At 39.7% G+C, this 19,424-nt stretch overlaps 1 protein-coding gene across 1 annotated transcript in view; it reads right to left on the reverse strand.

The window, feature by feature from the left end:
- The window catches only part of AKAP6 (A-kinase anchoring protein 6), a gene marked incomplete at its 5' end in the record, with an annotated part of 228,335 nt that overhangs the window by 154,653 nt on the left and 54,258 nt on the right, over positions 1–19,424 (reverse strand). Inside the window, one exon of the mRNA XM_084264174.1 lies at positions 5,700–5,822. Within this exon, the coding sequence (XP_084120300.1) occupies positions 5,700–5,822 (123 nt within the window). The remainder of the gene's footprint in view (positions 1–5,699; positions 5,823–19,424) is intronic.

A 19,424-nucleotide genomic window follows, 5' to 3' on the forward strand; every position in this document is an offset into this window, starting at 1 on the left:
CGGCCAACCGTGTCCTGGGCTGCATCAAAAGAAGCGTGACTAGCAGGTGGAAGGTGATTGTGCCCCTCTACTCTGTTCTCCTGAGATGCCACCTGCAGTACTGCATCCAGATCTGGGGTCTTCCATGCAGGAAAAGCATGGACCTGTTGGATCACATCCAGCAAAGGGCCACCAAAATGATCAGAGGACTGGAACACCGCTCCTATGAAGACAGGCTGTGAGAGTTAGGGTTGCTGAGCCTGAAGAAGAGCAGGCCCTTATTGTGGCCTTTCAGTGTACTTAATAGGTCTTACAGGAAATACAGGGACAGCTACGAGCCAGTAATGGGCTTAAACTAAACGAAGGTAGATTCAGACTAGATGTAAGGAAGAAATTTTTATGATGAGGGTGGTGAAACACTGGAATAGGTTCCCCAGAGAGGTGGCAAACACCCCATCCCTGGAAACGTTCAAGATCAAGTTGGACAGGGCTCTAAGCAACTTGATCTAGTTGAAGACATCCCTGCTTATTGCAGGAGGTTGGATTAGGTGACCTTTAAAGATCCTTTCCAAGCCAAGCTATTCTATGATTCTATGATCTACTCTCCTCCAAACTGCAAACTTAAAAATAGGCAGGTAACAGACACAGTCTTATTTAAGAGGGCAAAACGCAACAGCCACTTTGAAAGAAAGTGAATCACCATAGGAAGCACTGACCATTCTTTAGCTGGTTCTGAAAGACATAAATATTATACATCTCCTGTGCTCAAGATTTAAGAATTTTAATCTTACAGAAATACTGAAGAGTAAGATTGTTGGGAAAAAATGCCTGATTAGTAGTTCCAAATTTCTAAGAAGACATTTCCTTTAGTAATTTCATCTCCAGTGAAATATATTGCCTGTCAACATCAACTAATATTTGAAAAGATTCGAAAAATAAGTTTAAAATATTTTTAATTTGTAGTTTTCTATTAGCTAACTCTTAAGTATGACACTAGGCACAGATATGGCTTTAGTCCAAAGACCTAAGAGCACACCATGGTAAGGTGCACAATTAGGAGTTGTGCAGCAACAAGAAAGCAGAGTACTGTGTTAACAACAAAGGGAAAAGTTAAGACTACATAAGTAAAAGTGCCAGACCTCAGCAAATGTATATAGTGCCTTTCATATAAAGCTTTTCCTCTTCTCGTTTGCCAGCCTACCCCTTTACTGTGGGATAAAGAGTGGTAAAATATCTGTTTTAGCAAACTAAAATGGTCAAGAGCAACATGGTGAATTCTTATTGTTGAGCTGCTAAGAAAGTCTGTTTGGTTCCACAAGCACAGCAGTAACATGTAGACAGATGCTTTTAGCTCATAAGCTGCCTTCAGGATACTGTTTTTGATGAGAACTGATTTGCATACCACCAAGTCTATGCTTAGAGTCTGCTAGTAGCTGATTTTGATCAGGGTGCCAATGGGCAAGAATCAGCATAACAGAAAAGAAGACCTACAAAAGACAAAGTAAATCAGAAACCATTTTCAGAAGTTCCTTTTTGGTAAGGTCAATGAGGCTATCTTTTCATTAGGAAGTGATTTGAGCCTAATTGTTCCCAAAACTCAAAACCCACCTCACTTTTTTTCTCTAGTAGGGCTGACTGAGGCCTTTATGGCAAAGTAGATTTGTGTTGGAAAATACCCCTGTTCTGTGAAGACATGTTAGTTTTCAACACCTGCTGGCTTCAGTGGCTGCCTGCATTGGTGCCAGAAGTTCAAGTAGGGACGACTCCATGTCAGCCCTCCTATATGAATCGGAATCAGACAGATCCCAAATCAGTTTCACCAGTGTTACTCAGTTGTGAAGACCCATAAAAGTAAAGCATAATTTCAGGCACCATTCCAGGGGTCTCTGAGAACGTTTTAATTGCTAGCTACGTGCTTTGGTGTTATCTAAAATGAAGCATATAGCAACTTCTATTCTGCAGAAAATCAGGGAACTGGGCTTTAAAGTATGCAAGAAAACTGCCCTCTAAGCTTTCTATTTTGGCACAAATTCCAGATGTAGACTATCTTTCAATTTGTAGAAAAAAATTAATACTCTTTACCAAACTGTATGTTTACTCATCATGGCAAAATCTGTGGAATTAAGTTGTAAGAGTTATTTAAGAATTAAATTTCAATTTGCCCTACATTTAATAATTATAATTGTGGTGCATTTGGGTATCAGGCCTGTGCCTGTGTGCGCAGGGTGCACTTGGTCATGAATAACCTGGGTGGCCCAGGAACTCTCCAGCTAGACTCTGCACAGATGAGAGAATAATGAGCTAGCTGGAAGCAATGGACCAACTTGTGGAGAGGCTGCTTTCCCCCTCCACAACAAACTGCTTCATTATTTCAGGAGCTGTCCAGGTGGAAACTTCAGGCAGTCACGTAGATGCCTACAGGCAGCTCTTCCTTGCCCAACAGAAATAGACAGATGTTAGTCCTGTGCTTCAAAGGGCTGATCAATATCCTGGGTGGACAATCTTGCTAGACCAGGCATAAGCATTAACTAGAACAATAGTTTGGGGAATTCTACCAAGTTAAGCTGAAGATGTCAAATATGCTTGTAATGGATACTTATATTGCCATCCTGTTCAAGAGATTTGTCACATGAGTGCTACTTTATCCAAAGACTCTAATTTGTAGGTTTCTTTGTGGTGGGGGGGGGTTTATATTATTTTTCTAATAAGCACACTCTCCTTGAGTGCCTGTGCCACAATTGTTCTCAACATGTCAAAGACATAGAAAAGCAAGGCTCAGTGAGGAGACACTTTAAAATTCAATACTTTATCAATGATCTCCATTGGGATCCTAAAAAAATTACAGTTAAGAATTTCACATACTGAAAAATTTGGATGATGTTTACAACCTTGTTCTTGTCTCCTCTGCAAGACTTTTCCCACCCAATAATGAGAACGGGAATGAGTACATTTTTCTGCTTTCCTGCTCCCGTATTTTCTTTTCTTAGACTTTGACAGCAGACATTTAATTCATGAATGCAAAATATTCTCTCTTTATGGCACTAATTTTGTTATTGCAACAAACATATTTCCAAGAAAACAATATCACAGGTGGTGAAATTGATAATGTGTGCCAAAGGCTAAGGCCTTGTCTCTACTAATAAAAATAAAAATACTAATCTACACCAAGTTTTCACTCCTTCTACAACCAGAAAATCTGCAACAGTGAGGAATCATAGTTATGAGGTTTGTTAGCACAGATGCAATACATAAAAAAAGAACCAATACATTCGCTTTGTTTTCCAGGTTAATTTGTTACTTGTGCCTGTGCTATGGACCTGTGAGTCTGGAACTTTATAAGTTAAGTGCTAAGCCCCCCTTCACTTCAACAAATCTTATTTGAGTCTGACAGCATGTATAACCTGACTGGCAAAAGAAGAAAATGAGCAATGTAAGTATCCTCACAAAGACCTTGATCAGCATCACCTTACAATGCTCAGCCAAGGGAAATTTTAACATTGAGCTTAACGTGAATTGAAGTTCATATACTCCTGTTTAAACACAGATTAGGGTTTCTGATAGACAAATGCCACTGAAAACCTGACAATCTAATTAACACAAGTCACTATCTTCCCCACTATAAAAATACTCTGTATTTTATATAGTTCAATTCTGATGTGTAGAAATTAATATGATAGCATATGTCTTCTGAAATCCAAAAAGAAAAATCAGTTACTTTTTTTCAGGTTGTACAATGATTTTTTTCACTGGCTATATATGCCATGAAAATAATCATAACATCATCAAATTGAAATGGAACTGTTCTTTAGACATTTTACTTCTTCACAGAAGTAAAGAAAAAAACAACCACCTGGTTTCATAACACAGTCATCCTGAAGCGTACAAAGATTTTCTTACCCCAAAGATATGCAGATATAGATGGTACAGATGGGAGCTTAAGTACTTAGAGGGGAAAGTGAAGTTGTATAGGTGTCCACATACTCATTTATTCTGACTGCCTCTAGCAATGAAGGAGTTGCCTCTGGGCTACTACTCCACATTCCAGTCTGATAGATGGTTTTGGCTTCACCTCTCACAGAACCACAAGGTAAAGTTGGAAATCATTCTCCTGCAAAAGAGCAACTGTGCTCCTCCCCATGGAAGAAGGGGAAAAACAACCTGACTGTCACAGAGACTCAGCCTGGTGATTGCCCTATTCCTGGAATATGTTTCTTTTGTATCCAGTCAGGAGTGAAAATAAAATTCATCTCGCCAAAAGTTCCATGTTGCAGACTAAGAGGAAAACAAGTCAAAATGACCAGTGTCTTTTCTGATCTCACGATGTGCTCTGTCTCTTCAGAGCAACTGTAAACATAATGGGAATCACGGGGCTGAATGTGTGCAGAACAAGGCAAAAACCCAAACTCTGCCACAGTATCCAAAGTCTGCAACGTAGGGCAAAAGCGCAGTGTCTTCATACTGCGTTTGACAGATTACTACTACTACCACAATGGGCACTTTGTCTAGTGGCTGCCCAGAGGAACTTCTACAACAGAATTGCTTAAGAACAAAAGACACAAAGGAGTTTTCTGTAAAGCTGAAATTCTGAACGCAGTTTTCAGTTCGGTTCTAATAGTACATGTGGTTAATGTACACGAAATTAATTTAATAATGGTCACTCCAGTATTACAATACATTAGGATGACAGCTTTTCCTGTAATGCATCACATGACTTCCTGGGACTGTCAAATAATTTTTCACCATCAGATTATCAGAGACTGGAAATGAGACTGAGCTTTGGGAGTTGATGCTCTGATGTGGGTTCAGCTAATGCACTGGGGGTTTTTTATAGCTGGGGTGTCTAGATCATTGCCACAGAATAGTGCTATGACTGGGTTTTCTTCCAAGTCATACTAGCAAGAACCTAAGATTTGGGCAGAGGGAGAGAGAATTTCTTAGCTTAGTTTTCTATTTTTTTTTCCATTTTAACAGATGGAGTAGTTTACCTGTTCAGACACACTATACATTGATCTCCATTCTCTGTCAACAGCATAAAATTTTGCTTTTCAGAACTTAATGCCTGGTTTAATTCAGGTCTTTGTTTCACCTCCTCACAACCAGAAACATCTCTTGGAAAAATTCAGTGAAAGTCTCACGAGGTTTATCAAATATTTCTCAATCTATAATTCTAGCCTGTAATATATTCAGAAAATTATTCATCCAAGTATTTTCTACTTCCACCCAATGTTTTAGCTTTTTGCACAAGAATAAGATTAGTGACAGTTGTATTAATTACATGACAGAAATGCACATCAAGTAAAATGACTGAAATAATAATTTCAAATATTTTATTTAAATTAGTCTGTACTATGTTAAAATTGTGGGAGAATAAGAGTTCTTTACTAGTAGGAGTTTTATTAATGTTACAGTGCAGTAAACATCCTAGAATAATCAGTAGGAAAAACATCCTTTCTCATTTTGCTATCGCCATGTTCTTTCAGGTTTGGAGATAATTTCTGCATATAATTCTGGCTTTTAAATTAATTTTTAAAAAGCTATCAGTACACATTTAAAATACAGAAAATAATTTGCTTAGTATTTTTTTACAAAAATAAACAGCAATGCTGCAAATCTTACTTTAAAATATAGATGCACATTAGTAATTAAAAATAATAATCAAATAAAAAGCACAGCAGAACACTTCAATTACTGATAATAATCATAGTATAATCTTGTCCTACCAAGTGTGTCTCCAGGTACAGTTTAAGGCTGTCTGTCTCTGCTTTAGGAGGAGTCCAATTCTCTGTTGTTTCCATGGCTTCATTTAACCAGCGAATGAATTCATCCAGCTTGCTTACAAACCCCTTACCAGATATGAAAAAGAAAGAACAAGAAAAGCATATTTGTTGTTAGTAAAGTAGTAATCTGAGAAATGTATGCTCTTCTCTTTTTTTCTTTAAGCTAGGAGAGTATTGTACAATAAAATTTTGCCTTTTACAAGCATGCAAAGAAAAAAACAATTAGCAAGTGGCCTTCTAGAAAACAAGGAGCAGAACAGTATTTCTGGTGATAATCCAAGGTGATATTTTGTGACAGGACAATATGAGATTCACATGACTTTGACAAAATGGAGAAAACAGCGAAGTTTTAGAACTTTGAGGGGGGTCTATAAAAAGCTGCACATACATGACAATGAAAAATGAGCTGAAGGCCTTGCACTGGGCAGACTGGGTGTAGCATGAGCACTGTTTGTTGAAAAAAGTGCTGAATAAAGCTGCATTAACAAGGTAAACATCTGCAGGCTGAAGGAAGCAACTACTTGTCAGGACTTGGGTCTTGTGCTTCCTGTTTTGATTCATAGGATGAGACTCAGAGAGAAGAAATCAAACAGTAGGAGAGGTAGAATATATAGCATTTAATATAAATATTGCTGATTGCATATGAGCCACACAGATGGTGCTCCTGAGAAGACAGGAGCTCCTGCTTTTCAGAAGCACCATTTATTTCAAGATTAGTACCAATTATATTGTCTGATTAAAAATAGTGCCCCTGAATTTAGATGATTGGATGACACTATAGGCACATACTGAGTACAGATAATTTTACCGAAGTCTTATCCACCACGAAGCAAGAGAGTAAATGGAATAAACTGTCTGTGATGTTTATAAGCACCCTGGAAATTAGCTCTGAAGAGGAATGTCCATCTATTACAAGCACCACAAAACTAGATTAAGTTAGGTCTCATACTGGTTATATTATTAGTTATTAACTATGAAAGTTTCAGTATGGTGAGAATTTTAATTTGCAGTTGGATAACAACTCGGCATATACACTCACTGTCTCACTCTCACCACTTTATCTATGGAATGATTTCTAGTAATTCAGATTGCTAAAAGCAAGCTAAGCATAAAACTTCTAAAGATTCCTGAGCGATTCAGGAGACCAAATCACCTTCTCCAAAGTGGCACATAAAAATCAGAATTCTAATAGAGACAGAAACAGGAGTTTGAGCCACTGGTGGACAACTGTGCTATGCAAAGAATTGCAATGGTAATAACCCATACCAAACAGAGCCACACTTTCTTCAAAAATTCATGTTAGCAGAGTCATTTTGGCTCAACACTGTGCAAAGGAGCAGGTTCATAATCATCTCCTGGGTTCCATCTGAAGCAGAAGCTAGCCTCTGGTAGGATGGTCCACTGCATACCACAGGCATGACAGCACTTACTGAGACACTCTGAAGACTTTCTTTTAATGATCATTATTTTTTACATGAGTTTCTACGAGTCCTCAGGATGACAAGGCTCTTGCTATCTCTATTCACGGAATCCACATGTATCTCAAAGCATTATATGGAAGAAAACTCTAAGGGTTTCATTGTAGGCTGTTTATCAGGATGTTGCAGAAAGGAATAAAGAAGACAGGAAAAACAGCCCAGTGGATATGGTGACTGAGACGACATGCCTCCACTCTGGGACAAGTAATGAAGGTAGTTGCATCTCCTCTCCCGCAGCAGGCCATGCAACAAGGGCTAAGTTCCCTCCCTCAAGCCACGCGACAGAGTGGGGACAAGATGCTTCCCTGGCTCTGCTGCTTCCTTTCTTCCAGCTGTCACAGGAGTGTAAGAGATACCAGACTGGCAGAGGAGTAGGAGACATGAACTGAGAGGGAGAGGAGCAGGAGGAGTAAAGTCCTTCTAGTCCCTCCAATAAATCTCTGCCTGCAGTTTAGCAATATGCTGTCCTTGAGAGACAAGGTGATATGGTAAGCACAAAAAAAAAAATGAAGAAAGACTCTCTCTTGTATATGCGTCATGTATTTTACTGAGACAGACATGCATAACATCTACCTGCAGTACTTAATGTCTGTATGCCTTCAACACAGGGCTCAGACACATCACAGGCTTGCACCAGTACAAAAAGCGACTACCAGCAACTGAGTTACTTCTGCCCTCTCACAAAAGCTGTCCGTGTTTTCAGGTTTGCTACTTCACACGGCTAGTTGACAGCTCCTGAGCAGCAGGCTCCAGCAGCCCACCGCGTATCCTCTTGCCATGCAGACAGAGAGGGTAAACCTGGGGGCTAGTCTGGGGGCCTGGGAAAAAAACCAAACCGACAGACACATTGTCCTACAGAACCCCGATAAGCCAAGCTCTGCGAGAAAAAAAAGAGGTAATGCTGCAGGCACCAGTGCCACCTGGCAGTTTGTCCCGCAGCTGGGGACATGGTGCCTGAGGGGTGGCCCCAACGGCAGGGGAGCGCCAGCCCCGGTCCCGCCACAGGGTATTTTCTTCAGCCAGGCAGCACGAATCACAATAATCCCACTATTTTTCAAATGGCGGCAATAAAATTTTATTGAAACCATTCAACACAGCCCATCTGTAGAAAGCCGAGCACAGCGGAGGGCCGGGGAAAGGAAGGGACGGGCAAGGAAACGACAGGCAGCGAAGCCCGGGCAGCGCGAGACCGCCGGCGGAGGGAGCGCTGACCGCCCGCCTGCGCGCCGTGTCTGGGACCACAGCGCCACCTGCCGGTCCCGCGTCGCCCCTCGCCCGGCCCGGCCCGGCGGCTCCGGGCCGCTGCCAGCGAGGTGCGGCCGCTCTCAGGGCCCAGCCGGAGCCGGAGCATCCCACCGCAGCACAGTGGCGGGCCGTGTGCTGAAAGCCCTCGGAATGCGTGCAAAACAGAAACTAACCAAAACGTCGCTGTTTTATCTCAAATTCGAAGATTTAATGGCAGCAAGGCGGTTCCTGCTTCATTCCCCACAACTTAACCAATGCAGTGCCCCGTGCATCGTGCTTTCGGGTGGGGTTTTTTTGTTGTGGGGTTTTTGAATTATTATTATTCTTTCCCACCACAGTGCCTATGATGCTATCCTATTTATTCTAATAGCCTGATGGCAAGCGAGCAAGGAAGGAGCCACCTTTATCACCCAGCCACCAGCTTCATGACTCATCCCTGCCTGGGAGGCAGCTCTGGACTGGAAATTGAAACCTATGCAAATATCAACTCCAGGGGCTCCGGAGCTGCAGACTTTTTGTCAAGGTGTCATTACTGACAGGCTTTGAGATCCAGGCCAGTTCTCCCCATCAGCGGTAGCCCAGGTCTGCTCTGCTGGCCCACCTGGCCCAGGCAGTCAGCAGTTGCTTTTCCCATCCTCTAAGGTATTTCCCAGGACACACTTTTGAAATTAAAGCTCTAAACAAAGCAAGGTCTAAAAAATAGTAGGGGAAAACTGCTGGTTTATGATTCAGGAATCTGTTGAGAGACACTGAAAGAGCACGAAACTATGCTTTGGAAAAACAGATTACAACGCAAATTTTATCAAAACAAATGATGGACCTTGAATATGTAGCCCTAAAGCCAAATCTCAGAGTACTCAGTGAAAGAAATAAATTCATAGGATGCCAAATTTTGACCAATACATGATACTTTCCAGGTTTTTTCTTTATTTTATAGGATGCCCATGAAACCATTTTAAATTCTGTCCCAGACACTTCTTACCTTACTGCCTTTTCTGTTTGAGCTTCCATTTTTCTTTCTCTAGATTTTTTTTTCTTCATCATTCTTAAGGTGAGAAGGAGTTTAAACAGTTATAAACTTCAGTGGACCTATGCTGATTTGTACTAGTTAAGGGTTTGATGAAAAACAGTATTGCACTTATAAAGAAAATACTGTGAAGTCTACCCAACTCATACTTTGGTAATAAGAAATTGAACTATTGTATTTCTTGTGAAAACTTCTTTGAAGTTAAACACCCATAGTCAGCCACACTGAAGCTAAAAATTACTGTACAAGAATTCCTCAGAGAGAAAGGAGGGGAGCAGAAGAGAAGGGGGTGGGGGGAAAAGCACCAGTATAATCTAGATGGTTTGGTTTTGTACTGTGCTAGCAAGCTAGATGTCACTAAAAAATCAAGGCCCTACATGATTATCTGTAGCAACTCCTATGGTAAAGGTTGCAAATAACGATAAAGTTCTTCCTATAGCCCACCTTTAAAAAATTCAGCTTTCCATTTGGTTTCATGACAGTTTTACAGATTTTCCTAGGGGCGGGAGAAAGTTCACACATCCCCGAACAAAGCAAGAGCAAAAATGGCTTCATTTCAAATTTGGCATGTACAAAGTTATTTTTTGCAGTCTAATTCTATTTGCTTTGGATGGATAAGAATGAAAAAGACAGACAATTTTAAGTACTGGGGAAAAAAATAAACCCCTGAAACAGTGTGTCTGCTTTGGTGTCTTATAGAATGAAAATACACTTAATTCAAATGTTCTATAGAATTAAGGAAATAATTATTTAACTGCAGAATTAAAAATAAATTTGATGGGATTTAACTAAATATCCTGAGACTTTCTCATTAATGACCAGAATACTCAATGGTTTTTTTAATCATAAGACATGAGAATTCACTTGCAGAGTCTCCCAGAAAAGGGGGAGAGGGGTGGATCAGCTCAGAGGCCAAAGCCACACGTGGATATCAGGAAGGATGCTCCTGGAAGGGTGCCTCCCATCCTTGTTCTGTTAAATATAAGGGCATAAAAAAGATGCAGAACCCTCACCAGCTGCACAGGGCTGCGGTGCTCCGGGCACCCAGTGTGGCTGGTCAAAGGCTCTTGGGTTAGTCAGCCTGGTTGTGTCCGGCACATGGGAGAACAGAGCAGGAAAGTGCTGCCAGTACAAGAAACCCTGAAGCATGGCAGCAAGGCCTACAGAGGTGATCAAGCCTCACATGCAATTCATTACATTTAATAGGACTCTGTGTGTTCTGTCTATCCAAACTGTGTGTCAGAAAAAGGAAGTACTTAAAATGAACACACGAATAAGCGGACTTTGACATGCCAATCAGTTTGTGCCTGGCTCCATTCCTTTTTCCTGCTTTACTGGACTCTCTTTGCATATTCCTCACTGCTCATGACAGCTGTTCAGTACATCTCAAGGCTCATTCCTTACCTGCACCTTGCCACTGCCTAATGGCACGACCCATGAGTTTCTTGCTCTCTCTATCTTTCCAGCTTCCATAGTCCCCTCCTGCGCTTTCCCATTGAGCTTCTGAAGCTCACCCCATCTCTGGCCAAAGATCCACCTCCTTTACATAGATATCCATTAACTTCCCCCTTCCAACAGCAGACCTCAGGCTGATGCTTAATGCCGTCAAAAGAGACAATCAAAGTACTTTTGGTACACATTGACCCTAGCTACATACTGCCCCGGAGTTGGTGGCACAGTCAATGCTCATGGTTAAAAAGGACAACAAAGTAGAGCCCAGGAGGAGTGTTAAGGGCTGTCAGCGAAATAATGACCAGTTGCCCAGTTTAAAAACTTCTGATAACAACTACAAAAGTAGTGATAGCAACGGAAGTGCTTTTGATACTGTAGAAGGGCTCCAGCCCCTGATGATATCCACACATATCCTCTTAGCTTCTCAGGGGTGTTGTTCAGACATATTCTCCTTGGATTGCAATTTTCCGAGCAGCACACAACTAAGACCTCCCAGAAAAAGCATTTACTGTCACAGTCATGAAAAGAATGCGTGACTATCAAGTGAGTCACTTAAAATTATGCACAAATTCCTCTCAACTAAGCTAATACCACTTCTTGTACTAAAACTTTTAAAGTTTTCTAACTTCATTTCAGTGGTTTAATTTTACTTTTACATTACAAGCAGTCTCTTTTTTTGGTCAGATAGGAAAGTAAACAGTTCTGGTGTTCAATAATTTTAGCACTTCAAATGATCTCATTTAGACTTTGAAGTTCAGCTTTCATTAATTGAATGGAATGGGAAAGGAGGAAGTTTCCATCTCAGCTGCAGCTATCACTTTACAAATCCAGCTTTTATTAGGCCACATTTAAAAAGAAAACAGACTAAAGCCCAGTTCTGTAATTTTGAGCTTTATTCTAACAGATAGCACATTTATGGTTCCCCCCAAAAGAATGCGAAAACATGGATTTTTTACTATATTAAAAAATGTGACTTTTGTGTGTGTGAACATTAAAAGCAGCAGTAGCTTGGATGCTTTTAGTACATTTTTGATGTGAGATTCCTTTAAATGGAGAATCTGGATATGTGCACTTGAGAAAGCTAGTATTAGCATTGCCAAAATCATGCCATAAAACACAGAGGATGCAACTGCATCCAGTTAACACTATTATGAAAAGTTTCATGGCCCTCATCCTAGAACAAATTTTGGGTTTGTTTTTTTATGGAAAAGAATTCCCAGATTTACTGAGCCTCTACAACACAGGTATCAAAATTATTTCAATACCTTTTGGCCTGTAATTTTGAGCTATTAACACCACTCAGTTTTATTAGTCTAACATTTCCATTTAGCATGCATGCTGGCTTATGCTTAAGGCACTCCCGGTCATTGCATTTACAAAGCCCTTCTAACGACTTAAAGATTAAAATCAGAATAAGAAAGATGTGCCAAATGAATAAATGCAAGCATACTGAAATCATCTGCCATGGTGGGTAAGAGTGACAGTGGAAAGCCCACTGTAGTCCACAAACCTCAGTGTGGAAGCACCGAGCAACAGTGCTTGTTAAATCACTACCCCAGACCTTTTTTCTCTCCACCTTCCCTTTTCTTACACAAAGGGAGATCTCTTCTTAAAAGAATTGGTTATGAGGCTGCATGCTTAAAAATGAATGTCCAATTTTGTTGCAAGCAGACAGTGCTGTAAAGTTTGTTCCCGATTTACCAAAAGACCAGGCTCACAGAGGTGTCTGTATACAAGGATGGGCTGGCTCTAAGGGCACTTCTATCACAGAATTCATTAAGAAAACCCTTTGTCTAACCACAAAAGGACTTGCATATTAGTCTCAGGAGGAACACATTCCTGCCCGTGGACTTTATTTTCAAAAGGATAAAAGTGTACTTTCTTCATAGGCAAAGGTAAGTCAAAGAAATCCAGCTACTCAAGCGGACGAGGCTGCAACAAACTGCCATGGTCAGTTTAATTTGAGTTAGGCCCAGAGGTAACAATAAAACCATTAGCAGTACAGATGTTAGGGGTCCCCGAGGAACCAAGATGCCACAACGCGAAATATTCTTTGTGTGATATTGTGAAGATTCTGTGGCAGACAGTGACCTTGCTGAAACATACAACTGACCAAACACACCAGTACAGTGGCAATACTTAATATGCAGTTCAGGATACACACATTGACCAACACTTCAGAAACTGGATTTAGCAGCTTTCTGCTGAAGAAGTCCACACTTATTCAATAACCCCAGCCTCTGAGAATGTGTGACTTAAATGTTCCCTCCAAACAGGGAAAAGATAAAGATTAAATACTTTTCTTGGTGTACATCCATGTAAAGACACGTCTTCGTCTTCTACTACATACTGTTTGGTTAAGCATTTTTTAACACCAACAGTTAATAGCAGAAATCCTTCATGAGTGCTGCCTCATGACAGTTGGGCTTTGTGCCCAACTACCACACACAGGATTAGAAATTACTATTGGATGTACTATCTGTAATGATCATGAACTAAGTTCTAACTTTGTCCCTGAAAGTTGATGATAGGGTACTCTTAGCCTTAATTTTTGCAGACCTTTTAGTCCACTAGTAAATCAACAGATTTTGCTAACATTTCCAAGCTATTTTTTCCATACTGGACCCTGACTAGAGCAGGAATAGCCCTAGTCATGGATTTTAAAGATATTGTCAGTTTCCTAAAACCTTGTAGGTAAGAGTCTGAACCACAAAGGTAGGATAGGCTTAAAAAGCACAATACAGAGAAACATGCAAATTGTTACTTTTCAATGCATTAAGAACAAAACTGTATTTGAAGACAATGAACCTCATTGTGTAGTAAAAAGTTTACTGCCCCCATGGGACTGTTGACTTTATTTCTGGTTTTAGACAAAGAGCAGATTACACTAATCTGAATATTAAGAATCATTCCTAAATGTATCTGTAGATTACTTAAACCTCCCCATGGCACCACAATCATAATTCTTTCTTTACCCCATGCCTTGTCTTACCTTTTGCTCAAGGTGAAGATCAGCTTTCTATTTAAAAAGCTACCACAAGGCTTCCACTTCTATTTGAAACTTACATGATTTAAAAAGGGACATTCTTAGTATGAGCAGATTGACTGTGGTGCAAGGACTGATACAGGAAAAGCAAGCCAAATGCTTCCTAAACCCTGTTCCTGAGAGGTATATTCCTAGATAGCAGACAACCTTCCAACACTGCTGGTAACATTTCCACCAGCCTTTTGAAGGATCAGTTAACACCTAGTACCACAGAAGCAAAATACATAGGCTGGAAGGACACACTGCTGGGGAGAAGAGATGCGTGTAGCCCTGAGGCCAAGACAGCTATGCATATGAATGTCATATAGCAGCACAGGAAAGGCCAGCATGACTTTGCAAGTGCTCAAGAGTAGAGAGGACTACTGAAGGGAAGGGAGGGGAAAGGGAAGACTGTCTGATTCATCCATCATTTAAAGAATCATCTGGTATGATCTTAACAGCAATATGGATTGGTTGTAAACCTCCAGAGATGCCATCTGCTCTGATGGCAGTAATGCCAGGCATACAAAATGGCTACTGATCTCTTCTCATACTGAAGTGGCCTCGCTTTCTACCTGAGATGTAATGTTACTAGGCACAAAGCTGGATATGGTTTTAAGCCTCTACATTTATTCAGGTGAGGATAGAGTTCATGCTGAGAAAATATGGGAGGCCAGTGCTGTATCTCAAAAGTGGTGTGAGATTCAAAGCACTCCTGGGAATCAAGTAAATAAGTAAATTAGCATATCCTTCTTTGTATGGAAAGATTTTACATATGCCTTCCCATTCTAGATGACAGAAAATGCCTCCTAAGTTATCATGCATACTAATTTGAATCTCAGTTATTTTTGAGGCACTGTTTCAAATTGTTCAAGTTCCGAGCCAGGCCGCAGTGCCGGATGGCAACGGCAAAGTAGGAGCGGCAGCCTGGCCTCTGCGAGAACGTGCTTGCTGGAACACAGCCTACGCCAGCCCTCTCGTGGAGACAACTTATACCGCCTGAAAACCGTTCTGCAAGCTACCTACAGCATCCTCTCAAACTCATGAAAGTAATAACGACTCAAAAAACCCCAACAAACCACCACTCTTACACGAGTGAGTTTTATCGCCACTGGGTTATGCAGGCACGGGTATATTGGTTAAAGAAGTAAGTATTTTCCATTGCAGTAGCCACTACTGGCTTTTGTCAGAAAAATCTGTAGATCTGTATTCACGTGTTTCTTTGAGGTTGAATGTGAAGAGATTCCCAAGGAAACAATATTGAAACTATGGAGTGAACAGTATAAGTAGCAGAAAGGAGAAACACAGGAATTAAAGGATTAAGAGCCCTGAAAATGAGACAAAAACAAGAAGGAAGAACAGAGAATAAGGAAACGGGGCATAAACAGAGGAAGAGGTGAAAATACAGGATAGTTCTTTTTAATTAGCCTAAAAAAAAGAAGTGATATTTGGATCACTGCAAAGGAAGCAGGCAGGGAAAAACTCTCAGAGTTAAAAATGGAACAGTCAGTACCCATGATATTGTGACCGAATGCTGAGTAATGTACAAACTTCTGAAGGATCATCCAAATTGTACTACTGGGATTGAACATGTTGTTTCTGAAAATATATTGATTCACAAAGAGCAATGCCTGTTATTGGTCGTGTCTTGGAGCAACTCTCAATACTTTTTTTTTCTGAGTCATTTCTTCTTTATATAAAATCCAAGAGGCCTAAGCAGCAGATAGGGAATAAAGGCAGGTACCCAAAACATGCTCTAGTACAGGATAAGTTCTAACTTCCTCTTATGTATGTCAGCATCTAATATCCTAATTAATGCCTTTTTAGGTTATACCCTCATGTGCCCCTAAGTCGAAGACTTGCCATATCTAGACATCAGCTGAGAGATGTGAATGTTTTTAGGTCACATACTCTTCTTTTTCTCAGTTGGTAAAGCAAGGAAGTTATGAACATGATGTCTCCAGAAATGCATATCCAGTGATATATCAAGAGAAGGACAGGAACGGCAAATAGATCTACCTAAGCCTGGATGAAGCCAGTAACTCCAAGAAAGGAAGACTTCAACTCTACAGCAGCAGCTGGAAGGAGCCTCTGGATTCTTGAGGGACCCTGGCCACAGCACAGGAGAGGGGCCTGGCTTTGGTAAAAAATACCAGGCACCAAAATTGAGTTGCTACGTCCTGTTTAAAGATTAGCGGCACAATGTTGTAGGGTAGGCCCTATTTGGAGCAAGGAGCTGGACTTAATGATCCTTATGAGTCCCTTTCAACTTGTATATTCTGTGATTCTATGATATTCATATAGTCCCAAATTTCTTTTTTGTCCACTCTGAGCAACACTAAACTAAAATAGAAAATGTGGAGTTGGTTCAGGACTTGTTTGTAAGTGTAAATTTATTATTTATTCTACAGATAAACCTAAAATCAAATCTCCTGATCAGAACTGTCCCTATTCTTTCAGTACGAAATCCTTGTTATGCAGCAACCTTTATCCAAACTCTGTGATTGATGAGAGTCTATAATCAGTATCTTTATTTTCAGAAAAGCTGTTGTCTGATATGCTATTTCTAAAAATACTGCTGATATAACTATTGATGTTGAAGCAACTTACAGTGATGTAAGGGTACTTGGAAGTACTGCATTACCTCTTCATATAATTATTTTAAATGTTGTGTTGGCAACAAACCTTATTTTCAGATTTTTTTACAGATAATGTATGTATTGATTAGGAGCTGAACTTCATCCAAAAGACAAACTAATCTTCATTTGCAATTTTTCCATATAATGGCCTCTGTAATACATTAGTATATAACTTTCTTCAGCTCTGAAAAGTAGACAGTTATGGATGACCGTCATTCCTTGCTTTGCATACCTTGAGTATTTGGGCTTCAGACAGTGGACTAGGGGTGGAACGCCCTTGTGCAGCTGTTATTTCTGGTGATGGTCAGCTGCTACCTTGCACGCACATTGGGCACCACTCGCTCAGAGCCATGCTGGCACCTCCCCTAACTGGTACCGACATTTCTTTACTGTTTGATCTCATAGTTACTAGAAATGACCCTTGTTTCCCAGCATTTTATTCATTGAATGGTGCATGTGATATACGTACACCATGGTTGCTCCTGTAGCCAGAAATCAGAGTGGCCCTATGGCACCATGTCAATTAAACTGAGATGCGTACACTGCCAGCAATTTTACCTTTTTCCCAAGCAAAGAACAAACCATGTTAAAAGAATTAAATTAGCCAAATTTTATACCTTTACCCAATGGCACAAATTTAATTCTAGAGGATTTACAGTGCCTTTTAAATAAAAACGAAATTAATTTCCATTAAGTTAGCCAGTAAAGGATAGAAAAAGAGAAAAAAGCCACCATATTCTTGGCATGATAGTCAAAAAGCAGGAATAAACACTGATTATTTAATAAAATAACTGTAGTTCTCTAAATAATAATTAATAATTATATTTGCAGTGAAACAACATCTCTAAATTTTTTGTAGAGAATAGGATTTAGTTTCGTTAAAATATTTCACAAAATCTGTAGACAAGCATGTGCAGTTTATACAGTTTACAAAGCTGAATAATCGGCATACATACGCTATTACTTTTTAACATCAGAACATTATGTCAACATACTGGAATGAAATACATAGAAAAAATTCCATACAAGACTACCCTAAAGCAAAAAAATATCTTTATAAGGAAGAAAGATTCTATTTTATAATTTATTTAATCTCTGGATTTCTAACAACTATGTTTGTAGAGTGATGCAAGTCGTTCATTTGAGAAGCAAATTAAAGATTTGTCAAACTGGTGCAGTAACAAGTTATGGCCTCAAGAGGGAGATATATCACCATGTCTAAAAGTTTTCAAAACTTAAGGAAAAACCCACTTTTTATTAAAACAGAAGAGGCTGTTTGCTTGTGGGTAACTGCTAAATATATTGGCCTCTGCTATATCACTGCCATGACTGAAGATATAATGACAAAATTCCCTCTCAAAATCTGAACTTTTAATTCAACATTTCCTATTATTCAAGGATAATTGGTTAGAAGAGGTTACTCTGTCACCTCACGGGAGACATTATAATTCTTTGACCCATGAACTTATTTTGCAGTTAAGATTTCTGAGTTTAAAAGCTGGTGAAATGGTGATTGCCACTACTCATTAAATTTGGCAACAGTGAGTAGAGATTAAGATTCATCACCTCTTTTCTTTAGTCCATTATTATTCCTATTTTCCTATTTTTAGCCTCCTGTTATGCACTCAATTCTTGTTCACCTGCAGTCTCCAAAGAAATTTTGTCACTATTACTTCCTCCACTAATTGCTTTTCAATTACCTCCTAATTCATCTACCTTCCTTTTAGACAGTTTCTTTTTTCAGTGGTCTCTAGTGAGACACTCTTTTTAGACCCTCACTCTGACTTTTTGCATCCCAAAATATTTATGCACCCACAGAATAAAATAAAGATAATGTATTGTCTTTTCTCTTCTGCCTTCTTTTTCTTTATTTTTAATATCAGAAGCTTTTCTGTTTCTAAAAAAAATGCTAATTTATTTTCTGCTTTTCTGTACCTCAGCAATGCTGCAGGAGATCTGCACTGCAATGCATGGATGAGGCTAACCCTAGTTTGGACCTACCTGAGCCTATATTATGCTATCTGCTATCGCTCAGTTGCTGCACATAGTGCTACAGTATTTACATTGTAAATTACCCTGTATGTCTTGTACAGCATAATGAGGAAACATTCATGTACTCAGATGTTGGCATCAGCAGGGAAAAAGCAATTAGTAATATTAAGTTACAGTGACTTGAACATCTACACTGTCTGCTATCAAAAATTGGCTTGTTGGTTCTCCCTCTCTCAGCCTGGAGAGTTTTCAGACATTGTCCAAGGGAAAACAGAGGCAAATCCAGCCCTCATTCTGGTTACCTTACTTCACCTGCATGAGAATCAGCATTAAAAGCTAACAATAAAGGAATATTCAGGTAAGATTCCAGTTTGATTTGCTAAGAAAAGCTCAGCTGTTTGTGAGGGTTATCATCTGTGCTCCAAAACCTAAAGCAAGGACAAGAAAACAATTTTTTGCCTTTCTGGTTGCTTTAAAGGTAACTTTCAAATACCTGCACAAGCATGCAGACAGTCTGAAACAAGCCTCTGAGAGACAGTTTCCTGCCCATATTTACCACAAATTATATTCACTCTGATGTCTAATGATGACAACTATGATTTAACAGTCAGCATGATTTAATGTTTCATTCTTGATCATAGCGTACTGGAAAGGATGAAGGAATGAAAACCAGTTGCTGTCAAAACATATAAAGATACATGGGTAGAAAAATATATGAACATATTTTGAGGAGTTATGCAATAATCTTACATAAGTGGACTTGATCTTTCTTCTCGGGTTAATCCTCTCTAGACCCTTGAACATTTCTCT

This window comes from Gallinula chloropus (genome assembly GCF_964237585.1).
Source record: "Gallinula chloropus genome assembly, chromosome: 4".
Taxonomy (NCBI): Eukaryota; Metazoa; Chordata; class Aves; order Gruiformes; family Rallidae; genus Gallinula; species Gallinula chloropus.